The sequence below is a fragment of the Galeopterus variegatus genome, unplaced genomic scaffold, assembly GCF_000696425.1.
Source record: "Galeopterus variegatus unplaced genomic scaffold, G_variegatus-3.0.2 Scaffold1221, whole genome shotgun sequence".
In the NCBI taxonomy this organism is placed as follows: Eukaryota; Metazoa; Chordata; class Mammalia; order Dermoptera; family Cynocephalidae; genus Galeopterus; species Galeopterus variegatus.
In genome coordinates, this window is record NW_007727332.1 from 295,958 (window position 1) to 322,949 (window position 26,992).

Below are 26,992 nucleotides of genomic sequence, written 5' to 3' on the forward strand. Positions count from 1 at the left end.
TGAGGGTTCGGATCCCACATACAGACCGGTTCCCGCTCACTGGCTGAGCGAGGTGCGGGAGCAACACCGAGGTTTGCGATCCCGTGGCCGGTCCCGGTCCGGTACGGGGGCAACACTGAGGGTTGCGATCCGTTGCCAAACACGGAAAAAAGACAAAAGACAAAAAAAAAAGAAATACTCATCTTGTGGACTAAAGACTGCTAGTGCCTCCCAACTCGGCTCTGGCACCAGTGGCATTCTCATCGTGCTGGCAGGACACAACTCTTTGAACCACAGTCCCCAGCCCTTGTGAGAAGCCCAGCTCAGACAGGGGAAGAAAGGGATCTGAGCAACGTGGCATCCACAATGGAAGAGGCCAGCAGACACATTCGAAATTCATTCTAAGCTACTCAAATCATACCTTGAATTTAAACCTGGTGAGATGACCACAGACATCAAAAACAAGGGGCAATCACAATTAACTCACGCAACATATTATATAGTACATATTGTCTACAAAGCACCCTTTTCTCTAGAAACCATCTCCGCATTCCACAGAGTAACTGTGGGAATGCCACATGCCATATTACGTGAGAGGGACCCTGACCACAGAGGGTTAGTGTAAGGATGGTCATCAGACCCAAGCTGACTCAGTCAGGGTCCCTTCCCAGGCCATTTTTAGATGAAGCACTAATGTGAAAAACTCATGAGCTCTAAGTGGTTGCTTTCTGCCTGTCTTCCCTGAAAGAAAATGAAAGGCAGAATGAAGTCAAGAAGAGAAAGCAAGTCCCAAGGGCCTGTAAGTCCCTGATTTTAGTTTTTCCTGATACACAGTCACCTCCCTGCACTCTGAGGCTAAGTTGTTTCAACTCTTTCTAAGATTTCATTAGTTACCATTGTTAACCTAAAAGAAGAAACTGAGGCAAAAATATATAAAGCAAGGAGTTTATTTGGGCCAAAGTTGAAGTCTACAGCCCAGGAGTCACAGACTCAAGTTGTCCTGAATGCAGTTCATTAAAACAACACAAGTTTCTGATTAGCTACACATTGCTCTTTGCATCATAAATTCCAGGAACATTGCAACAAAGAAAGAGTGAGGGTCATGATGTATGACTTGTGGTAACATTTCGGTAATTTGTACCCATTGGTTGTGAATACTTTTGTTCAAACATGCAATTTAGCAATTACCCTGGACATGGGTGAAAGGAATGTGACTGAAGCCCCATGCTCATTTCTCTCTGGGCCTGATAAGGCTAGCAGATTCCTTAGACTGCTCTAGGCTACTTTTCTTTCTCAACACCCAAAATCTTGCAGAAAAATTCCTCTTTTTACCTAAACAAATTTAAGCCATGTTTTTATCATCTGAAACTAGAAGAATGCTAATTTATGCAACAACGTCAAAATTCTTATCTGTACAGTCAGCTGTTTTCCTTTCGATATCCCTGTCAGGTAGACAACCACACCTTCACTGGTCTCAACCACTTTTCTCATATGCATCTCACATCAATCTTGAGAGGCAGACAAATAGCACTGACCAATTTTATAGACAAGGAAACTGTGGTTCAGAGGGGTTAATTTGCTTGCCAAAGAGTGGTAGAAGCAGTACTTGAACCCAGAGCTTTAGGATCCAGTGCTATTGCCCCTACACTAGGCACCCTCTCCAAACCAGACCTACTTGACATACATATTGGTTAAAAATAACAGAACTGATTTGTCTAAAGTCACAACAAAAGCAGTGAAGCTAAAACTCAAACCCTGGTATTCCAACTCCCTAACATTACTGCTTCTATTAGAAGTAGAGAAACCAACATTATACATCAAGAGTGGAAGGAAGCGGAGCACTAACAATCCCGTTAAGCTATTTATCTAAGAACTGAAACCTACAAGTGAAGGGTCTCCTCTGCCTACAATGATGGACAAACCCAGTAGTGCTGGTTTTCTGGCCTGTGTGTAGTAAAATAACCGAGAGCAATGAGGAGGTTCATTCAACATGAGAAGAACATTTGAGTATATCTACTTTTATCGCAATGGAACCATCAGTGGATTTTCAGCACTGAAAAGCATTTCTGTCAAACAATCAAGACAATGGAAAAGGGAAGAAACACATATTTCCTAATTAAATTGGGGACGGCACTTTGGCTTGTCTTATCTATCATGGGTTAGTCATTTGTGAAAGTACACTAAGGATCATGCAATAGACTACACCACTTCAGAACTATGCCTCATAAAAGGTGACCTTTACCCCATATCAAAACTCTTACAGGTATCAAGAGTATCAGAGAAACTGTTGAGTTATGCCACCTCAGCAATTGCCAAAAGGTAAAAAGCAGAAGAGAAAACACATGATAACATGCCAGGTCTCACTCAGAAAAAGTCACTGGTGGGGCTGGATTAATACGCAGGCAGTTTGGCTCTAGTCCACACCCGCTCTGCTGTATCAAATTTGTGTCTGTGATTGTACACAAGGAGTCTAAGATGGGGGTGAGGAGCAGCATTCACACTACCCCAATAAATACCTATTTTCAGAAAAATTGAATTGGAGCACCAAAGGAGTGTGTCTTAGAAAGTATGAGGACAATAACGGTTTCAGAATACAAAAAACCTAAAAAGATATAAACCTACCTGTTAAAAAGTTATTAAGTGGCCACACTGGGAAATTGAGGAAGAGGGGAGAGGCAGGACAAGTTCGTTTTTTAAATTTTTGACTACATTATTTGCATTTTGTTATGAACATGTATTAGTTTTATATTAAGAACTTTTTGCAGAACAACACAAACAAAAGCCATTATTTCAGAGTCAAAATTTGAAAAAACCTAACACGCAACCATAGGGGTTGTTCAAACACCTCTCTATAATGGAATACTATTAGCAACAGTGTGTAGAAACAGAATTTCATTCATTGCTGCTGGTTGTATAAATCAGTACAATGCGTATGAAGGGCAATTTTTCAAAATCCATCAAAGTTACAGACACATATACCCTTTGACCCAGTAATACTACTGTGGAGAGTCCGTCTTATAGAAGAATACATGCATAGACATATATACAAGGCATATAAAATTTTTTTTTATATCCTTTCATTGTTTGTAATATTAATCAGCAAATGTATTGGTTAGAGCACGGTGTTACAACATCAAGGTCAAGGGTTCGGACCCCCATACCAGCCAGCGGCCAAACAACAAAACAGCAAATCAACAAGGGACTGGTTACATAAACCTTGGTACATCCATACCACCAGCAGTTCTCCAGGGAGTGGTAAAGCAAGATCACCAGAGTGACAGTGTAAAGGAAAAAGGGTAGGTACAGGCAGAATGGTGAGATCAGAAGTTGAACTTTTGTGTTTTGGTTTTTTTTAAAGGAAATCGATCTTTCTTTGGTTTTATTTCACAAAATAAAACAATGAAAGCAATAATAAGAAACTAAGAAGCGGGCCGGCCCGTGGCTCACTCGGTAGAGTGCGGTGCTGATAACACCAAGGCCACGGGTTCGGATCCTATATAGGGATGGCCGGTTTGCTCACTGGCTGAGCGTGGTGCTGACAACACCAAGCCAAGGGTTGAGATCCCCTTACCGGTCATCCTTTAAAAAAAAAAAAAAAAGAAAAGAAACTAAGAAGCGGGCCGGCCCGTGGCTCACTCGGTAGAGTGCGGTGCTGATAACACCAAGGCCACGGGTTCGGATCCTATATAGGGATGGCCGGTTTGCTCACTGGCTGAGCGTGGTGCTGACAACACCAAGCCAAGGGTTGAGATCCCCTTACCGGTCATCCTTTAAAAAAAAAAAAAAAAAAGAAAAGAAACTAAGAAGCGTATGGATGGGAATGGCAGAGGGAGGGGAAAGACACCCAGAAATGGTCAAATGGTAACACAACTATAGCAAGGAACAATTTCCCTAAAAACCTTTTTTGTTTTAATACTGACCACAGCTTTTTCAAAAGGGATAATCAGGAAAGCTTTTATCTTGTCAAAAAATAAAAATAAGAACCCAGTGTCATACTGATAGATGCAACAAATGAATCTCATAGACACTATCTTGAGTGGACACACAAAAAAGCACACAGTACATAATTCCTGTTTAAGAACAGAAATTAAGGCAAAACTAACTGATGTGATAGAAATAAGAGTTACACCCTCTGAGGATACTGACTGAGAAGAGGACAAGGAACCCTTGGACAATGGACTGTTCTATATCTTGATCTGGGTGGGTGATGGGTATATATGCGTGAAAATTCACCTAGCTGTACAATGAAATTAGTGCACTTGATGTACTTTACTCTGTGCATGTCTAGATATATATAATTATACTCCAAAATATTAGCAATATCAAAAATGTTTTTGAGGAATACAATGGTAAAATGTCTACAATATGGAAAAAAAAAAGTCAAAAAAGGTAGGATTTTATACTGATAGGAATATGAGCATACTTCTGATTTAGAATAAGAAGTAGTAAGAGAAAAAAAATTAAAGAAAATACACCAAAGTGGGGGCCGGCCCGTGGCTCACTCGGGAGAGTGCGGTGCTAGTAACACCAAGGCCGCGGGTTCGGATCCCATATAGGGATGGCCGGTTCGCTCACTGGCTGAGCGTGGTGCTGACAACACCAAGGCAAGGGTTAAGATCCCCTTACCGGTCATCTTTTGAAAAAAAAAAAAAAAGAAAATACACCAAAGTGGTAACTGAAAGTGGTAGAATTTTCTTTATACTTCACTATATTTTCAAAATTCTCTACACTTAAAATCAGATACAAGGGCTGGCTTGTGGCTCACTCGGGAGAGTGCAGTGCTGGTAACACCAAGGCCATGGGTTCGAGTCCTATATAGGGATGGCCGGTTCGCTCACTTGGGAGAGTGTGGTGCTGACAACACCAAGCCAAGGGTTAATTAAGATCCCCTTACCGGTCATCTTTAAAAAAAAAAAAAAAAATCAGATACATATTTTTAATTCAGAAAAAAACAGCAATTAGATCTGGGGTTGGAGATTGTAACAACAACAAAAAAAGATCTGTAAATTTAATTAAAAGAACCTTAAAACATTTAAAATACGACAACCTTGGTACACCCTTGAGTGAGTGACTATAAACGGCCGGGTTAACAACCAAACTGTGTAAACACAGCCTATTTATTTTATAAAGAACAAGATATCCAGAAAGGGAAGGGAAAAAAAACCTAAAATATTTAAGAGAAACTACTGTGTTGGGGATACAGGGACAAGAAACTAGAAAATTACAAGTTTTCTCACAGATAATATAGAAGAACTAAAACCTGTTTAAAACTCCGAAGGCTCAGTTTTTACTTGCCTTTGCTCTGGAGGTAATGACCCTAAGGATGTTAAAAATCCAAGAAGAAAGGCAGTAAGATTTTAAAAAATAAATTTCTAGACCTACTCCAATTTGTAGGGAAGAAATAAACTAATACTGAGTGGCTAACTGTTACTTTAGTAGGTTTTTATTTTACCCCCAACCATTAAGATCTATAGGGAGTACCTTGTCTTAGCTCTCCACAATCAGAAGCCAAATTTTAATCTTTACCCAAAACAAGTAGTTTATTCTAGATTCTCTTCGTTATTTTAAGTGGAGAGTATTTTGATGATATTAATTTCTAATGACCAAAAGGAAGAAAAATCTCTTATCTACTCCACTTTTGGGCACTAGAGATGCAGGGTCACTCAATTCCAGCAGCCGCTGCATTATCAGAGGGAAACCCATTCAAGCAGAAAGATGGGTAAGAGCAGATAAACAACAGAAATGGGCTGCATCTGGTTGTCGAACTTAAATGAGAATGTGGTATTGAGTTCAGCAACACAATCTTGGGCAGTTAAGGAGAGAATAGAAGGACAAGCCAAATACCTGTGGCTAAAACCACCTCCAAATAACTTGTATCAAATAGCCTTTATTAGGCATATTACTTGGGGAAACTGTAGGGAAGAAGAAGAGAAAGGAGGAATTTACGTGTTCTTAAGTATCACATAAAATATTAGTTTAGGCAAAATCATACATATGCTGTTCAACAGATGACTCTTTAAATTTCATAGGACAAAAATATTTGTTATTAGAGAGAAACAATGAAGCTCATGTGAAACAACACATGGGCTACCAAATTTCCAGGGATTCAGGGAGGAAGTTTTATAAAAATAATGTGTTTTTAAAAGTTAAATAGTCCTTTCACCTTCATCATCATCATCACTCCCAAGTTACTATGGCTATCTTTTGCCTAATTATCAAAAGCACCCAGAACTCACTAACCCTTCACTGACAGTAATATCAGATGAGAGGCCAAAGTTCACTGGGACTCTAATATTTACTGGCATTAGTTTCCCTTGAGTTGGTGGGTTTTTTTTAAAGCCTCCTGAAACCTTAAGTAAACAAATCCAACAGTCAGTGAAAACTGACACACCCAGAAACTCTCAGTGAAACATTTACTTCATAGTTCACAATAGACTGTCCTATTCCATCTAGAGGTAGTCCTAAAGGTCGAATAAAAGCACTCCCTAACACCTTCACATTTTATAGGGGGAAAATGGACTAGGAACAGGGACATAGGAACTATTGTCTCAGTGGTAAACACATGCCACACCCTTTCTGGCTTTCCTAAGACTGCTTTGTTTTTGCTTCTTAACTAAGTAGAAAAAATTTCACCTATGTTTCTATATTTCCTTAAAAATAAATAAATAAATAAATAAATAAAATAATTAGACCTATAGGATGATAGAGCTAAATGAGCCTTCAGGATTACCTATGTTATTACCCTAGACCTGCCCAGCAGCATCCATCATAAACCCTCCCCATCCCACTCCCACTGGCCAAAACCAAGCTATCCTAGAGCCAGTGTCCAGGATTCTCAACTAACCTTCATGGCAAGAAATCAATCTGGTCAAAGAAACCTGTGATGGCAGTTTCTGAGGTTGCTTCTAACAGCATTCCCACATAGGAGTTCTGAGAAAGTCTCACTCCAAACATCTCTAAAGACAGTTTAGTAACATTCATTTGAGAGAGATTTTTAGAGAGAGGGACTTTCCGGGCTTTCAGCACATCACATGATATAGGAAGCCTGGTAAGATTAATACATACAAAAAAGCAAGTTTCCCTAATCTCTCTTTACCTCACTAAAGTATTTCTTACATAAATATTAGTACAGAATTAGTCACTGTGGTTTGCCACGTTGTTATCCATGTAAAAAGTTTAAAGACCTGCCACCTGCCACCATTCCAAAAACACCCTTGCCAATCTTGACCCAAGACAACACCCTGGGCAATGGTGTTTCCTCTGAAATGGTGAGCAGCAAAATAAAACGGAGTGGAAGGAAGGAGTTGTTTTGCAAAGGCCAAGTTCTTTCTGCATGATCCCTTTAAGAAACCATTTCTTTTCAAGGAAATACACTAAATCCATTTTACCTTGTAGTAAAATAATTTCCACTTATTCCACCTTCTTAAGATTCTAAGTAAAAATCAAAGCAACAACTTAGCAACACACACAAACAATAATCCTAAGAACAAAGTTGAACAAAGCACTAAAAATTTAGCAGCAGAAACCTGGGGTTTTTAATAAAAGATTGAAGGTTTTATTTTTTTTTTATACTTACCCATTCTTCGACATTAGGGGGCTGCTCATCATAAATGTGTTCTTTGTCCCACAAAATATTGGACTTATCATACCGGTCCATCTTTCTTCGAGTTTTCACAGCATAGAAAATTATTAAAGCAAAAGCCAGAATAATCAGGAATCCCAGAACAATGGCAATGGCCTAAAAAGGGATCAAAGATATTGGCATAATTAGATTAATTGCTTACTTAATCGAATTCCCAAATCCCTCTACAAATTATTAAAACCCATAAGGCCCTACTAAATATCTGTGGTTTAACTGATATAAAACTGAAGCAAAGGGCCGGCCCGGGGCTCACTTGGGAGAGTGCAGTGCTGATAACATCAAGGCCGCGGGTTCAGATCCCTATATAGGGATGGTCGGTTAGCTCACTTCGGAGAGCGTGGTGCTGACAACACCAAGTCAAGGGTTAAGATCCCCTTACCAGTCATCTTTTTTAAACAAACAAACAAAAAAACTGAAGCAAAAAGTTACACTGTAGATATATCATAAAACCTAATCCATACCAACTGGACTAAGGCCAGCAGAACACACACACATACACACATACATACACTAATTGATTCAATCCTAAGAACATGCTTAAAGTTAGGTATTATCATCACTCCATTTCAGAGCTTTAGAAAACTAGTTCGAAGCTTGTGCACTTTATAAACAGATAAGAATGAGCAGTAAATTAATTCAATCATTGGTATACCTCTGAAGGGCTTGAAAAATGTCGTTCTCAGAAGTTGCTTTAAAATACCCAATCACACTTATAATCTTATTCATAACATGTGTTGGACAAATCTTTTACACTGAATGTAAATTTCAGTCCACAGAGGATCTGTCTTACCATAAACGAAGACATGGATGTAACCAAGCTATAAATTAGAGCAAGTAAATTAATGATTCATTTAGTCTGGCAAGTTTCTCTGTTTTGTAGTCTTGTGTACTTATCAGAAAGGGCCCTGTGAAAAAGAAACTTCCCACTCTTGACAGTTCTCCCAGTGTGTCTGATAGATATAATAAGCAGTACACTGGCCTGGGAGACACTTGAAGCGGAGGCAGGGACCAGGCCTCTGTCCTGGATGTCTACAAATGAGTAACAGGAGGCTCTCCTGGCTGTCTGACAGTGACATTCTTTTTCAAAGAATACAGATTGCAAGTAGTCAGAGGACTAAGAGGAGTGGAGGATGTGGAAGATAGGAGTACCAACCCTTTTTACCACTGGATACCTGTGAATGGTAACAACAAACACTGAAAACCGACATCTGCAGGGAAAACATTCAGTCTTCAAACTAATGGTAGACAGTTAACTGGAGAAGGTCTAACCCTGAAAGAGTGCCTCATTCAGGTAAAAGAATGGGAATTCCTGAGTCAGTGTAAGGATGAAAAAAGAAAAACAAATAAACAAACAAAAACAAGGGGAAAAAAATGAGTAACTCAGAAACATTTCGGGTGTTAATATAATTAAAATGACTCATGGTTACTGAAGACAGGATTACAACCTCACCTGCACATTTGAATCACCTGGATAGATTTTTTTTAAATATTGACTTAAAGACAACCTACATAAATCTAATGACATCCTATGTTCATTGATCAGAACACATCATTGTAAAGATGACAATACTCCTCCAATTGATCTACAGATTCAATGCAACCCTTCGAAGTCCTAGCTGGCTTTTTTGCAGAAATTGACAAGCTGGTCCTAAAATTCATACAGAAATGCAAGGAACCCAGAATCTAGCCAAAACAATCTTTAAGAACAAAGCTGGCGTACTCCCACTCCACAATTTCAAACACTACAAAGCTACAGTAATGAAGATAGTGTGGTCCTGGCATAAGAATAGAAATATAAATTAGTGGAATAGAACTGAGAGTCCAGAAATAAATGTTCACATTTGTGGACTCCCTCTTTGCACCTTGTCCAAAATTAACTCAAATGGATCATAGACCTAACTGTAAGAGCTAAAATTATAAAACTTCTTAGAAGAAAACATAGGAGGAAATCTTTCTGACCTTGAATGAGGCAAAACATTCTTAAATATGACACCAAAAGCACAAGCAACAAAAAATTAAATAAACTGAACATCTAAACTAAAAACCTTTATGAAAAGGACACCATCAAGAAAGTGAAAAGCAAATGACAAAAGAGAAAATATTTGCAAATCATTTATCTAAGAAGGGACTTGTATCCATAGTATGAGTATATATAAAGAACTCTTACAACTCAATAATAAAAAGAAAAATAGCCCAATTAAAAAATAGGCAAATTATCATTTCTCCAAAGAAGGTAAAGAAAGGGCCAGTAACTACATGAAAAGATGCTCAACATCATTAGCTATCAAGGAAATGCAAATCAAAACCACTTCACACCCTTTCGCATGGCTAGAATCAAACAGATGGACAATAACAAGGATTGGTGAAGATGTGGAGAAATTAGAACCCTTATACATTTCTGGTAGGAATGAAAAATGGTGCAAACTCTTTGGAAAAGTCTGGCAGTTCCTCAAAACGTTAAAAAGAGTCACCATATAACCCAGCAATTCTACCCCTAGATGGAATATACCCAACTCAAGAGATATTAAAACAGAGGTTCACAAAAAAAATTGTACACAAATGTTCATAGCATCTTCGTAATAGCCAATGTGGAAACAGTTCAAATGTCCATCAACTAATGGATAAATATAATGTGGTACATCCATACGGTGGAATATTAGCAATAAAAATGAAGGACTGGCACATGCTGTAACTTGTATAAACCTTAAACATTATGCTAAGTGGAAAGAAGCCAATCACAAAAGAGAGCATATTGTGTGATTCTGTTTGTATGAAATACCCATAGAATAAGCAAATCTATAGAGGTAGGATTAGTGGTTGCCTAGGGCTAGGGAGGGTTAGGGAAATATGGAGCAACTGTTTCTTTTGGGATAGTGAAAATGTTCTCAAATTGATTGTGGTGATGGTCGCACAATTCTGTGACTATACTAAAAACCACTGAACTGTTCTTTAAATTGGTGAATTATATGGTGTGTTAATTATATCTTAATAATGACACCCAGCCCCTACCCTAGATTCTGATTTAATTAAAAGTAGGGCCTTAACGTCAATATTTTGAAGTTCTCAGAGTGATTCTAATACATATTCCAAGTTGAGAGCCTATAACCTAAGGAGGGGAGAAAAAACTAAAACACTACTCATACCTCCTGGGGATCCACCACACAGTAGTGGTACAAATACTGATCCACATACAGTCCAGTAGTTGTAGATGTATAGAACTGGTTGCAGAGAGCATATATTTGAGAACCGTATACAGATCCTGAAGCCTGAGCAGTTGGGTTGACTCCCATTATATAGACAATTGTGGCAATAAACGTCATGATGCCCAGGATTGCACTCACTATTATCACAACCAAGTAGTATCTTCTTGTTCTGGACATTTCAGATCTTATAACGCTGGTAACAAATATCACCAATGTGGCAATAAAACAAAACGCAGCCATGGACAACATGAAGCCCTTTGCTGCTCTTGGATCCGTGTAGCCTCCTCCATAGCCATAACCATAGCCATAGCCGTAGCCATAGCCATAGCCATAGCTACCAAAGCCACTTCCCAGGTAAGTAGTTCCATAGGTTCTGTCCCAGGCAAGTGTGGAGGCGACACAGGCAAATATGGCAATGCACATCACAATAATGATCATAGACAGAATCCGAATCACTCCTGGTGGAGAGGTCCATTTGTAGAAGTGAAGAATTTCATCTTCTGGGTAGAAAGAATATGCAGGCTGAGACAGCATTGGTCGAACATGCATTTCTCCTCCATATACGTCATTGCTTGGTGCATAATGATTTGGTTTGCTGAAATGCACATGAAAACAATTACAAGTTAGCACTTTTTGGTGGTAAACAGAAAGAATGTATAAAGTACTTGGAATAATTTAAACAAACCACTGGTAAATGAAACCGTAATTACTGCCCCAGTGAACAGAAAAGGTATCTGTGCATCGGAATCACCTGGAGAGTGTGTTAAAACAGATAGACCCTCAGCTCCAGAGCTGCTGATTCTGCAGGTCTGGGGTAGGACAAGTTTTTAGATAATGCTGATGCTGCTGGTCTTAGAAACATACTTTCAGAATGACTCATCTGGTATGTTATGGAGCAAAGGTTCTCAAAATCTGCTCCATATTAGTATGACCTGGGAAATGTCTAATATTCTTAAGATGGAACACACCATACCAGTTAAATCTTAATCTGTGGAAATGGGAGCCATGTTTTAGAACAATGGTGTCAATCTTTTTGCCTATGTGTCACCAGACCATTGCATTCAGACAAAATGTCTACACTGGCCTATCCAGAGTCATGTGCAATTCCTGGAAGCATCGCTGTCTTACTTAAGAAAGCACAGTCAGGGGCCGGCCTGGTGGCGCACTGGATAGTGCGCCGCTTGGGAAGCGTGGCGGTGCTCCCGCCCAAGGGTTCGGATCCCACATGCGGACCGGTTCCCGCTCACTGGCTGAGCGAGGCGCGGGGGCAACACCGAGGGTTGCGATCCCATTGCCGGTCCCCGGTCCGGTACGGGGGTGACACTGAGGGTTGTGATCCGTTGCCGGACACGGAAAAAAAAAAAAAAAAAAGAAAGCACAGTCATTCATTCATTCATTCATCTGACAGCTATTTACTGGAGTTGCCAAGCTGACGTGTGCTGGGTTCTACTATGCTAGATAGTAGGAATGTGACAATAAACAGGACAGTCTCACTCCAAAGTTTAGTCTCTGTCAAGGGAGTAAGATATTAAGCAAATCACAACATGATCTATAGTTACAGTTATGGCAAGAAGTACAAAGTAAACCAAATATGTGATGAGAACTCATCAGGGTAACTGGGATCTTGAATCTCCTTTATAAAAAAACACTTTGCAAATCCCAATAATTTAATCATAAATAGGCTGTGACAAGACACACTGATGTGTGGCCACACTGAATCTAAGAACTATGGGCCCGGGGAAGCAAAATCCAATTCCTAAACTGACCCCAGCCCCTTCTGTTTCTGCTATCATTTCTACACACCACCTTCCTCACTCCCAAGCAAGATGTCTTACTATGCTGACCACGAGAATTCAAAGAAATTATTTGAGAGAAAGAAAACAAAAAAGAAACAGGGAAACTACAGAAAACACTGATAAGCTGCTCTTTGAAAATGTCAAGCATAAAATTTCTACAACCCAACCCACTCAGACATTTGGGTTGTCTCTGTTTGGGGGTACTGTGAACGATGTAGCTTTGAATATCCTTGAACATGTATTCTGATACACAAAAGCACTTATTTTTCTAGGATGTTATACCCAGGAATGGAATTTCTGGATCACAAATTTTTTTATCTTCAGCTCTACTAGACAATGTCAAACTGTTTTCCAAAGTGACTGTACCAATCATACTATCAACAGTGTAAAAGTGCACAGCAGAATTGCTTATGATAATCCAAAGCAAGAAACAGTCCAAATGTCCACCTACAGTGGAACAGGTAACTGTGATGTATCCATACAACGGAATGCTACAGAGCTGTGCTGTGCCATGTGGCAGCCACCAGCCACATGGGTCTGTGAAGCACATGAAATGTGGCTTGTCCAAACTGAGATGTGCTCTTAAATGTGTAAAATACACAGTGGCTTTCAAAATTATAGTATGAAAAAATAATGTAAAGTATCTCATGAATCATTTTTTTCTTTAAAAAAATTTTTTTACTTATATTTTTTATTTATTTTTATTATTCTAAGATTTTGTGGATGGGAGGGAGAGAAGGGAAACAGGAGGAGGATACAGTGGGAGGAGGAAGGAGGGGGGGGGACATGGTCAAGGCCCGTGGGACACCCCCTCATTCCAGCAAGGGAGCCCAGGGGCCTTCCCACGGCAGCTTGGTCCTGGATGGGCTGGATGCAAATATCAGTGGGGCGTGGTTGAGGCCCTCAGCCCTCAACCACCCTGGCTTGGGAGCCCGGGTGCTTACGATGGTGGTGGCTCATGGTCTCGCTGGGTTGGAAGTGGAAACTGGGGAGCTGGCTAAGGCCCTCAACCCTCCCACCCCGGCTTGGGAGCCCAGGGGGCTGGGCTTCCAGTCCTTTTAGGTTTTTTAGGTGTTGTTTGGTGGTGTTAGACCTTTACTAGTTAATATCAGAACTTTGTCTCTGATCCATGGGCTTTTTATTTTTCTTTCAGTTCTGTGCTGGATTATTTGCTGTTCCCACCACTTAAACTCTGCACTGGTATTAATTTGTTACCCTTTGGTTACTTCTAAATTGGGGGAACTTCCAGTGGGAACCAGTACTTGAACTATGTGGTTGAGCTAAGTTGCTGCTTTGCTGCTAATTCCCTGGGGAAGGCTCTTTGTGCAGCTCAGGTTTTAACTGTTGACGCTGTAAGCATTTCCAGGTCTCATGAGGTCCAGTACATCTGGCTTGTGTAGATGGTTTAGGCCCAAGTCTTTTCAGAAAACTGCACCCCCTGCAATTCTATATTCCCGACCAGTCTCTACTGAGTGGGCCTGTGCTGACTGGAGGGCAGATCAGCTGTCCATGCTGTGCCCCAGTGTTCCTCCAGTGGGCCATCTCCCCAACTACCTGCACTACAAACACTTTCTATGGGACGGGCCATGTGCTGGTTCCTTGCAATGACCCACTAGCCTGAGTGGCTCCCTTTTTCAGTTGTCTGTGGCCCCTCACTCCTAGGTGGGTCCACAGGAACGCTGTTAGTCATCTTGCTGGCCTGGGGGCCACCAAAGCCCTCTTCTCCCCTGCCGCCTCCAAGCAACTTCATACAAAGGGCACAGCAGTGGCTTTTTCCTTGTGCTCACCAGGGCCACCCTTGAAGTGGTCAGGACAGTCCTTTCTTTAATTGTGGCTTTTCCTGCCTTCATGAACTCTGTAGGTTTCTCCTCTTCCCCTGAGCTCTAGTGGGCCCAGCTTGGCTGTCATTGCTTTTTAATAGTTGTAGATTGGTTGATTTGTGGGAGAGGGTGACCCTGGGGACCATCTATTCCTCCATCTTGATTGGAAGTTCTCATTAATCATTTCTTATACCAATCACATGTTGAATCAGTATTTTAGATACACTAGATTAAGTGAAATATATTACTCAAATAATTTTCTCCTTTTATTTTTAATGCAGTTACAAGAAAATGTAAAGTTACATATATGGCTCACATTATATTTCTATAGTGCTATGAAGCAAAAAATGATAAACTCTACATGCAACTACATGGATAAATCTTATAGGTAATGCTGAAAGAAATAAGACAGAAAAAATACATACAGCATTATTACATTCATATAAAGTTCAAAAACAAGTAAAATTAAACTGAATTGTTTAGGATGTATAAGGTACTGAAATAATTTTAGAAAGCAAGTGATGACCCTACCAGGGAAAACAAGAGGACACAGGGAAGGACTTGGAGGTGTTCCATTTCTTGACCTGGGTGATGAGTGCAAGGATGTTTGCTTTGTCCTTATTCCTCATCTAATACATACGTTCTGTGCCCTTTTCTATATATATGTCATAGTTCACCATTGCTTACAAAAGCAACACAAAATAAGTATCAGATTAATGAAGCACTACTCAATTACTGTATTCTCCAGTATATTTTAAGGACGATGTCAATAAACAACTGTGTCCCTACCATGTTCAGGTACTAGTTAAGGACTCTACATAATTGAAATGTGACCCCCATGTGATATTGTGAAATATATATTTGGTCTTCTCCCTTTCCTGGCATATAACTCCTAAAATCCTTGGAACCTCCAAAGTAGTAAGTGTCTTTCGTATGCTAATGAGTTGACCGGTGGCTGGCAGCCCATAAGTAGCTTCAGGATAATCCCACGAAAGACCAAGGCACGATTAGAGGGTTGAGACTTTTCAGCCCCACCCCTCAACCTCTGGGAAGGGGGAGGGGCTGAAGGTTAAGTTGATTACCAATGGCCATTGATTTAATCAATCATGCCTATATAATGAAGCCTCCATAAAAACCCAAAAGAACTGGGTTGAGAGCTTCCGGATAGCTGAACACACGGAGATTCCTACAGGGTGGCATAACCAGAGAGGGCACGGAAGCTCTATGTCCTTTCCCACATTCCCAGCCGTATCCATCTCTTCATCTACTGTTCATTGGTATCCTTTGTAATATCCCTTACAATAAACCAGTAAAGGTAATTGTTTCCCTGAGTTCTGTGAGCTGTTCTAATGAATTAATTGAACCCCAGGAGGGGGACATGGGAATCCTGACTTATAGCCTAAGTCTGACACACAGGCCATAAACTGTTCTTACTATTGGCATGTGAAGTGCAAGGGAGTAGGGGGTGGGGAAGTCTTATGGCACTGAGCCTCCAACCTGTGATCTGATGCTATCTCCAGGTAGACAGTGTCAGAATTGAATTGAACTGGAGGACTCTCAGCTCGTGTCTATTATAGACCTGATTGTTTGGTTGCTTATCGGGAGAAATTCCCAAACATTTTAGTGACCAGAGGTCACAGAAGTGTTCTGGATTGTGTTGTGGCAGTGTAGTAGGAGAACCTGAGTGAATTGAACTGGAGGACTCTCAGCTCGTGTCTATTATAGACCTGATTGTTTGGTTGCTTATCCGGAGAAATTCCCAAACATTTTAGTGACCAGAGGTCACAGAAGTGTTCTGGATTGTGTTGTGGCAGTGTAGTAGGAGAACCTGAGATTGTTTTTTCCTACATTATACCCCACTATACTTGTAGAGCTAGAGCTGGGTCTAGAGCTCACAGACCCCTCAAGCCCATTGTCCAGACTGTGTCACAAACCCTTCACACACCAGGCTGGGTCTCCAGACCCCTCACATGCCAGGCTGGATCACCAGACCTCTCACATGCAGGTCTATGAGCTAGGTGACCAGCAAAAAGGTCCTTGGAGCCACAGGATGGAGAACATGGCTGCATGGGGCAGACACCCAAGGCAGTCAATGCCAGCCAAGGTGGCAGCACCTGGCAGGCGCACTAACTCCACCCACACACAACTCATTTACAAAGAATGGGCCGCACCACCCCCAACTGGACCTAAGGCAATGGGGTCTGATTATTCTATTTTCCCAACAACATTTATCAAAGAGTTAAAGCTACAAACTACTTAAAAGAAGAAATTCCTATCAATGTTGATAGCAAATTTAAAATTTAAGAATTTACTAATAAATCCCCAAATGACAAAGGACCCCAAGATCCCTTAACTTTACTTGTTTTACATAACGGCAGAAACCACTCTTAAAATTGACAATATGGAAAACATTTTGCTAAGTCAAAGAAACCAGTTACAAGAGGCCACATATTATATGATCCCATTTTATATTAAATATCCAGAATACACAAGTCTGTAGAGACATAAAGTAGATTGGTGGTTGCCTAGGTCTGGGGAAATTGGGAAGGTAGATTTCTTTAGAGGGTGATGAAAATGTTCTAAAATTAACTGTGGTGATAGCTATACAACTGTGAATATGCTAAAAACCATTGAACTGTCCATTCTAAATGGGTAAACTGTATGATGTGTGAATTATAAATAAAGCTGTTATCTTAAAAACTTGACAGTATGTTGTCAACGGCCATTTAAACAAGGCATTAATATGGAAGCTTCATACCATTTGTGAAAAACAAAAAGGAATAAATATACAAATATAAACCTAGACAACCTCTTGAAGCAAACACTAGAAACAGGTAAAGCAGCTGCCTCCCAGAGAAAAGCTGTCATCTTGGAAGTGAAGAGTAACAGGGAAATTCACTTTTCACTGCATACCTTTGGTACAATTTAAATTTACAAGTGCACACGTTATTTTTAAAAGCAAATAAACACTTAATAGATGAAAGTTTCAACCATACATAGTTTTTACATGTAACAGTCTTTAAAAAAAAAAAAAAACAAAGAAAAGAAAAACACTGAAAGAGTTATTTACTTACAATTCATCAGGCCTGTAAGGAGGTGGACTTTCAAAAGGCCTCGATGACATGGCTGACTTCAATGGTCACCTGATCTTCAGGAGGAGCAATACCTGGTAAGCTCCCAAGATAGGCCAATCTAAGCAACAAAAGTAGGGTAACAGCATTACAACTGAGCTCAGGGTTTCCTCGCACCACTAAGAAACTGAGTGCTACCAATCTCTAGGTAGCCGCTAACTCCACAGTTATTTCTCTTGTCCTTTCCAATGCCATTTTGATAAACGGCACCTGGAGCACAGGAAATCATTAAGCACAGGAATGAGTCTGCCTGGTATTCCTCATAGCACGTACCCACGTTCTGCACATCCCTGGCATACAAATACTCTTTAAACTTGAAATTCTAAGTTATAGCAATCATCATTTCACAAATTATCATCTTATAGCATAGGTAAAAATGATATTTTTAAAGCAGTCACTTCAAAGAAAAAAGATGTATAAAGAAAAAAATAAAATTTTTCAAAATAAATTATTTCATATTACTACTTTTGAAAGTTCACAGAAAATGAGAATGCATATGACAGTGCCTATATAGTAGCATCTAACCCCTCAATGTTAATTACAGCATAACCTAATTGGTTAAAAAGTATGCCTTTATCATAAAAATTATTACAAAATGTATCTCTGAATAGTGGAATTGTGGATATTTTTCCCTTATCTCCTTTTCCAATTCTTCAAAGTTGAGTATAATGTTTACAAAAGGGGAAAACCACTGAATACACGTTGTATTAAAGAGTCCTTTTCTAAGAGAAAAGCAGGATGATTTTGTTCTAAAATTCCTCAGAGCACAAATTCCTAAACATCTGAGAGGCAATTTCACTTCATCAACTGGTACAGGCCTCAACTACAAGAAGAAGTGCAGCCTGGGGGTGACCAGGGGAGACTTCAAGATGAAGAGCCGGAAGCTGGGTCCTGCAATGAAGGAATGGCATCCAAGCTGGTGGGGTGCTGATATGCATATAGCTGGTTCAGGGTACAGTGAGGAGAGCAGCAGAGATATGTTGGAATGGTGTTGTCTCTTAAAATAAGGCTATGGTGAGAATATGGAGGGCTTTGAAAGTCTTCTGGGAGTTTCTCATCTCATTCAGGCAGGAAATAGGGAGCCAGTTCATGGTTCTCAACAGGGAGGTATAGAAGTTTGACTTGAAGGACAAGGTGGACAGGGCTGGCCAATTAGCTCAGTTGGTTAGGGCATGGTGCTGATGACACCAAGGTCCAGGGCTCAATCCCTGTACCAGCCACCCATCAAAAAAAAAAAAATTATATATATAGGACAAGTGGAGAGAGTAGAAAGGAACACATGGAGTCCACAGCAGCAAACCCAGTGTGAGGTGCCAGTGAAGGACTAGCTTAGGCCGTAGGAGAGGGGAAGGAAACTAACATTCAGCAGCTACCCACCCACATGCCAAGTGCTTTACATAAAATCCTCATTTCATTACAGATGCAGAGCTAAAAATAAATACATGAGAAAGGGATGTGAATAATGAGTCACTGAAGATGTACCCTGAACCCAGATCTCATGAGCTTTCCACTATTACAGCTTTAGAAAAATGAATTCCATTTGGGACATACTAGCTTTTGTACAGAGCTGACATTTGGTATTAATGTCCACGAGACAATTAAGCTGGAAGTCATCTGTCTAGGTCCATAGATGGATCCATGGGCACTAAGAGCTCTCCAGGAAAAAAAAACTCACCAGTCTTATCTCAGTGACATGTGCTAAACACACAAGCCCCAAACCTAAAAAGTCTGAGGTTTATTCTAGAAAATCCAGGACTGGAGACACTGGCAAGGTCACCACATTAGCTACAACACTTCGCTTCTCTCCTGTTAAGTATACTGAACCAGAAATAAATTCTTTCCAGGTTACACCAGTGATCAGTAAAGAAGGGAATTTTGAGATCCACTAGAAGGTAAACTCCATGTAAACAGAAATTTTTGCCATTTTTGTTAACTGATTAAAACAATGCCTGGCACATGGTAGATGTGCAAATATTTGTTGAATGATTACACAAATCAGATTGGACCATGGATATTTTTGCCTGCAAAACCTCTTGTGTTTTCAGGTTGAAGGTAATGGAAAAATATCAGATTAACGTTACAAGGCATTACCCCTGAATGACACTTGAGCAAGATCTATAATCCGAATATATTAAAGTGTCTGATATTTTTTCCTTTTCAAGTAAGGTCTGTGCAATTGTACATTACTATGTTAGGAACAGTAAATCAACTGAAATTCTTTAAAATTAATAGCGGGGGGTATGAGAACTATCTGTACTTCCCACTCAATTTCTCTGTAAATGTAAAACTGCTATAAAAGTAAAGTCTATTACTTAGAAAAAAATAAAACAAAAGGCAATTCTCTTCCACATCCTTAAGGACAGTCAATTACAAATCTCTCAGAATAAAACACTGCCCAATTGTATATTAGATAAAACCTCAAAGATGGAAATATATTGAATGTTAGTAACACCAACACAATTAGTATAATGTTCCTAATACAGTGAGGGAAGACAATTTCTCTTCATTCTTTTCTAAAAAACACTTTATTGAAATATAACATAAAGTTATATTATATATAACATAACATAAAGTTATATTATATTATAAGGGAAGACAATTTCTCTTCATTCTTTTCTAAAAAACACTTTATTGAAATATAACATAAAGTGCACCAATCACAAGTGTACACAGCCCTGTCACCAGCATCCACGTCAATTTCTCTCTATTCTAATAGTGGTAAAACACACATATAAATGAGTAATTTATGCCCAAATGTTATGGTATTATGAAAGGGTAAATGTCCACATGAAGTGCCTTCCTAATTGATGTTCAGAAAGGAACATTAAGAAAAACTGAACTTAAAAACACTTACTTCAAAAAGTTCATGGAAAAAGAGGGAAAAAAAGATAAGAATCTTTCCATTAACTTTTTGAAGACCCCTCGTACTAAATGTGGGACCCTATTTCTGAAGCTGAATGTCAAATAATGACAAATATTGACCAAGGATACTACGATTCCCTCATTCAAGACTATCCTCCAAATTCCAGGCTCATGGGAGTTTCTAAACACTCTAAATCCAGACTCAGGCTGAAGTTGTTTAGAAATACAAACAAAATCCCTTTTCAAACCGCGTTTCCTAGATTCAGAGTTTAGATGTCATGTCTCCCCTAACAGCGGACATTTTAAACTATGAATCAAATAATTTCAGAAAGCTCATTAAGAACAAGTCATACCACACCAACTTCATTTCCTTTTCTGAGAAAGTTACCAGACCAGTAGATGAAGGGAATGTAAGGAGAAAGAATCCTGGGAATCTTGAGTACATCCTGGTGTGGTTGGTCGGATTCCAAGGGGCTGAATAATGACACCTAATTAGCATGAAAGAATGGACCGTTTATGTCCACCTGGATGGAGATCTCTAGTGGTGACGGCAGACAAAGTGGAGGGGACAAGCTCAACCAGATCTGCAGCTGACCAAACACTGGAAAGGATAACTAATCCAGAGTAGGGGGTCCATTAACTCTGAGCAAGATCTCCCTAAGGTCAGAAAGATGGATTAAAACAAGCCCAGTGGTTGTAAAAGCCTGCATTTACTAGCTCACAACTGGACACAAGTTCCTCATCTTCTCAGAGCCTCTTCTTAGAGCCTCTGTGCCCTCCTCTGGGGTTTGGGGTAGGGGGTGGAGGGAGAGAATGATCCTGACCTCTGGGCTAGGATAAGTAAAGAAAATTAACAAATACATTCACAAGAAGGTGGTTATCCTGAAAGTGAGAAATTTCAGTGCTTAAGCACTTAGGCATATTGTATCCATTTTCAAATATTGGTGGCATGAATAAATCATTTAAAAAATGTAAACTCAATTCAAAAAAATCAATAAGTATAGGATAAAGGAGACCTGGCTTAATAGCTGTTCATTTTTAAAAGTGCATTTCTTTAGTAAGAATTTCAGCAAAAGCCGACAAGCTATTCCAAACTTAGGAAGTATTCATAGAAATAGTGCTCAGATGTAGGAATGATACAGTTATAAAAAGAAAAAATCAAAACCTGAAATTTGTACAGCATATTCTAAACTAGGTGCCTCTCCAGGAGGGTGACTAAGATTGTTAAGGATCTAGAAAAACCATATCTTAAATGATTGGGAAAACAGGAAATGTTTGGCCTGGAGAACTCAACATTAGAAGGACCACAATGGCAGCCCTGAAAAATATTTGAAGAGTTGTCTTTATAGTCCCAGAAATGGTTAAAAAACAAAGCAAAAACAAAATCCACAGGGTCACATTTCATCTCAATGTTAGGAAGTCTCTCCCTCACCCTTACCCCACACCCCCTCCAAAAATAATAAATAACAATTTGAGTTCATGCCATTTTTGCAAAGCTTAAATTATTTGATATTTTTTTAGAGACTGGACTGGAGGACTTCTAAGGTCTCTTTCAAGACAGAGTCTGAATGTGCTTTGAGGCCAGAAGCCAAAGGAAAAAGAGGACCAATGCTTGGCACAGCAACATTAACAGTACCTGGTCCATAAACATGCGTTGAGTGAAGGGAAAAACAAAACGAGGAGTGAAAAGGCCACTAGATTTGGCCTAAGGGGCCCACTGGTCACCTTCACAAATCTATGACAAGGACAGAAGTCTGACAGCTAAATTAGAGTCAGGGACAAAAGGGAAGCCATGATCCTTGTTGAAAATGTTAAGCTGAAAATCAGCATCTCAAGCTAATGTGAAAATTTTAAAAATTATTTCCCCTTGAAAATGTTTACTAGCCGAAAGCTGTCTTTTTTTTTTTTTTTTTTTTTTTTTTAAAGATGACCGGTAAGGGGATCTTAACCCTTGACTTGGTGTTGTCAGCACCACGCTCAGCCAGTGAGCGAACCGGCCATCCCTATATGGGATCCGAACCCGGGGCCTTGGTGTTATCAGCACCACACTCTACCAAGTGAGCCACGCGCCGGCCCCCGAAAGCTGTCTTAACAGAAAACTAACCTAAGATAAAAAAAAAAGTCTGAAAATGCACTTTGCTCTCAAATTATTCAAAGAAAACTATCAGTAAGTGAAAAATAAACTTTATTATATTTAGAGTCTGTTCCTTTCAGCTCACATGCAGCAAGCCAATCTACCTTTAAAAAGTTTAAGTTGGGGGCCGGCCCAGTGGCGCACTGCTACAGTGCGCCGCTTGGAAGCAGCGGCGCTCCCGCCGAGGGTTCGGATCCCACATGCAGACCGGCCGCTCACTGGCTGAGCGAGGTGCGGGCGCAACACCGAGGGTTGCGATCCCGTTGCCGGTCACGAAAAAAGACAAAAAAGGAAAAAAAAAAAGTTTAAGTTGTGGGCCGGCCTCGTGGCTCATTCAGGAGAGTGGGCACTGAGGCCACAGGTTCAGATCCTATATACGGATGGCTGGTGTGCACACTGGCTGAGCGTGGTGCAGACCACACCGTGCCGAGGGTTGCGATCCCCTCACCAGTCAAAAAAAAAAAAGTTTAAGTTGTGACTGATATGAAATGATTCTATTTAGATTATAGGCACATCATTAGTAAATTGCCTAAAATTTTGAAATTAGGCAGATTTTGAAATAGGCCGTCAGAAATAGCATTTTTAATAAGCTCTCCAGATGATTTTTAAGCAAACCATATATTTTGAGAATCGCTATTTAAAATGAAGGTGTCACTCAAGGAGGACCTTGATCTTCCAGGTTCCAGTCTAGAAAACCTAGATCTTCACACAGCAGACACCTGCCATTCACACCCCAGCTCAGAGATGCCCTCCATCACATCAAATTTGTTTTATTTTCAGAGCGAATTTCCTCCCTCATACCTAAAACAATTCTTTGTGTTTTACTGCCACCATCTCCACCCCATCTGGAATGCCAGCTCCACAAGCACTCAGATGTCTGTCCTAACTATCACTTATCCCTGGTCTCTAGAACCAGTCCCCGGCACAAAATGATGTTCAATCGATATTTGATTAATAAAACCAATAGCCTATATTAGAATCGAGATTTCAATCCTGGCCTTGAAATTCTTCACACAACAAAATTAATGTATTTTTTCAAGTTCAGTTCAGCAAAAATAGTTAAGTGCTTACAGTCTGAGGGAAAGAAGAAAAAAGGACAGGCATCTATAGGAAAGGCAGAAGCCCAGGCCCCACCCCTGACCTGTGAATCAGAATCTGTATTTTAACAAGATCCCTAGGTGATTCCTACAGAACAGTGGCAAGCATAGAGGCTAAAACAAAACGTGTAACAAAAATCTGCACGGTCTTTGTACTCTATTTCTATAAACAGTAATTTGGATGAAAAAAGCCCACTAAATATTCTAATCAAGTAAGCCTTAAAAATGCAATTGATGAAAACTTTCCTCTGTGAAGTTCCTGGGAAGGTTAAAGATATTATATCGATTCACATATGTGGTTAAAAGCAGTACTTTGAAAAGGCAGTAATTCCAACATCATCTTTAGAAGAAAACAGGAGGAATTTTACCTTTACATCAAGCAAAACTTATACCAAGCCTTAGGAACTAGCAGACGGTAGGGAAGTCCAGAAAAACTCCCCAAATCTGGTTGTGGTGCTGGAATAGCAAGGACTGCTGTTTCTGATATACCTTCCCTGATCAGCTAAAGCAGTTTGCAAGCCAGCCTACCAGTCATCTGTTTCTCCAACAGGCATTTACACAACTTTAAAATAGATTTCTAATAAGATCTCCCTTTTAGAGATGGTGGGATGACTAAATTAAATAAATGATAAAATGATTTTGTAAAATGCTTTTTAACACAGTGCCTCACAGAAGGCACTGCCCATCATTTCCCTAAATAGCCTGGAAGCTGCCCAAAGACAGAGAACCTGCCCTGCCCTAACCTACCTTGCTATTACTCCTCTCAATCACCTAGGAAAGGTGGACCAAATAAATAAATAAATAAATGCAAAACAACAAGAAAAAAGTGTTGCTTTGTCTGAGGAAATATCTAGTCCTGTGGCTCTCCCATTTAAAATGTCTATTTTAAAACACCAGTAAGAAAATGAAGGTCCGTGTGTACACTGCCTAGTTTGAGAAACCTACCTCTGTCTGGAGCTAGTTTTCAATCACAACAAGAATCAACACAAGAATAGTTTGAGAAACCTACCTCTGTCTGGAGCTAGTTTTCAATCACAACAAGAATCAACACAAGTGCCTTAACGAGAAAGGTTTCTTTTTTCCAGGGATCCCAATAATACACTTGTGCGTTAGGGCCGCACGCTAACCTGCCTGGAAAGCATCCTCCTCCCGACCCCAGTAATTCTCCAGGTGAGCAGTTTGCCCAGCGAGCCCCACGGCTGGCCTGAGGATGCGGCGGCTTCTTTCCGAGCTCAGCCGCTTCACCTGCGACGCGAGGGGCTCGGAGTTACTCCAGGCTCAAGGTGCAGGGGCCAGTTCAGCCCTTCAGCCCACCCCTCCTGGCACACTTCCTCCGACGCAGCAACACGTCTTCTGGCTGCGCGCGGGGCTGGCCCTTCCCCGGAGGTCTCAAAACACTGTGGCCGTGCGCCCCGCGGCGCTCAGAGGCACCTGGGCCGTACGCGCCGGCTGAGCACGCACTGCTGCGAGGCAGGTCCGGCAGCCTTTTTTGTTCACGGGTGAGAACCCGAAGCGTAAACAGCTTCCCTCGAAGTCCAGCCTCACTCGAAACGAAGTCCCCGTCCCCAGCTTAAATCGATGAGGGTTCACACAACTCCCGCTAAACAAATTCAAAATAGCCAGCGTGGCCCGCACCGTGACTCCAGGAATACCTCACAGATTAACACTGGCCACCCCCTCTCCCCGGGATACCCAAAGGGGTGGGGTGGGGGGCAGAAATAATGAAGTCCCCCCAGCATGAAACCGCCCCGGCCGGCGAGCGGCCCCCTCGCTCCAGCCCTCGGACTCAGCACCTCCAGGGAGATGGGCGCCGCGGCCCCTGCCTGGCGACCCCACAAAACTGCAGCGCCCAGAGCTGAGCGCAGCATTCTCGCTGTTCACGGCGAAAAGTTGTCTGCGCCGTCCAGGCACGGGTAGCTTAGCGTTTCAGCCGAACTACGCTGATCGGTGGCTCCAACTCTCCCCTCGCCCAGGCAGGCAGCCTCCCAAGTGACAGGGTGTCGCTCTCTCGGCGGACCGCGGTCCCCAGTTCAGGGGCGAAACCGCCACCGAAACCAGCGCCGAGCGTCCTCCCCCATCGTCTCCGCTCCCAGCTAGAGGCGCCGCGGTCCCCCCGCGGGGACCCTCGCGCTACCCTGCGTCCCCGACGCCGCGCCCAACTCTCACCCACTCACCGCAACTGGACCCGACCCACCTGGGGGGGGGGGCGCAGCAGCCAAGGAGCGCGCTCACCTGGCGGGCGCACCTCACGCCCCGGGAGCCGCCACCGTGCAGCCTGGCACCGGACTGGGGACTCAACCCTCCCCCTTTCCTCCCTTCCCCCCTCCTCCTCCCCACCCCGGTCGCCCTGCCCCCCTGCCCCCGGGCATGCGCACCAAAGCCAGGCGGGGGGGTGCGGTGCGGGAGGCCCGCGGCCACCGCCCGGGCGAACCCCACCTGCTGCGCACTTGACCGGCTACTCTGTGCGTGCTCTGATCAGCTCTCCCGGGACTCCAGCTGCCTCCGCCAGACGAAGAAGGGAGGGGGCGGTGGACTCTAGCTAGAAGGTGCGGTGTGGCCGGCCTTCTCCCGCGGTGACCCATTCACCTGAAACTCGCATCGGGCGGGGGAAGGGAGCGCTGGAAGAGGAGGCGGGAGGACCCGGCCCTTCCCCGCACACCCTTGCAGCGCGCAGTTAAAGGAACAGCGCCGCGTTTCGGCCTGAACGCCGGGGGCGGGGCGCAGAGGAGGGGCTCAGGCTCCCCAGAGTTACAGGGTGGTCCTGGACTGCCCTGGGGCGCGCCCGGAGCTCCGCCTGCTTCGGGTAGAGCCGCGGAGTGTTTGTCAGGGAGAGGCGGAGTGAGGTCTGGAGAAGACTACTTTCCTCCTCCAAGAGGGTCCAAGGGTGCTCAGTACTTTGGTAAGAAAGGCACGTCCTCAAGCGACACTTTCTTGCTCTCAAAATTGGTCTAAACTTGTTGGAAAAGAATATCCAGATGTGTTGCTCCAATGAAAGACTCCCGGAAATTTTCCAAAAGTCATGCATAAATATAGAAGCTATTTCTGAATTTCTGCATTTAGGAAAAGACCATTACTCAGAGTGGTTAAAATGAAGGTAAACTACTGTAGATGCTGATGTCAGTCAGTTCGCCATCAAGCAAGATAAAGTGCACGCTACAGTTTACACATCACCTCAGGGTCCTCTCCTCCCTACCCGTGCGCCAAGTGTAACCGTGGTATGATTGAGAGTCTGCTCTTGGGGGGATTTAAACTATTTTAATATTCTCTTTGGCTTAAAAAAGAAAATAAAAAACCTTAGTCTGGTTACTGTGTTCTGTTTCTTGATCTG

The 26,992-nt window shown here is 41.7% G+C and overlaps 1 protein-coding gene across 1 annotated transcript in view; it reads right to left on the reverse strand.

Annotated features, from left to right (window-relative positions):
• The window catches only part of OCLN (occludin), a 49,117-nt gene extending 22,882 nt beyond the window's left edge, over positions 1–26,235 (reverse strand). The window contains exons 1-4 of the mRNA XM_008575643.1: positions 26,101–26,235; positions 17,515–17,632; positions 10,765–11,419; positions 7,556–7,717 (exon numbers count right to left, since the gene is read on the reverse strand). Of these exons, the coding sequence (XP_008573865.1) occupies positions 7,556–7,717; positions 10,765–11,419; positions 17,515–17,564 (867 nt within the window). The 5' untranslated portion in view covers positions 17,565–17,632; positions 26,101–26,235. The remainder of the gene's footprint in view (positions 1–7,555; positions 7,718–10,764; positions 11,420–17,514; positions 17,633–26,100) is intronic.
• Positions 26,236–26,992: the final 757 nt, after the last annotated feature.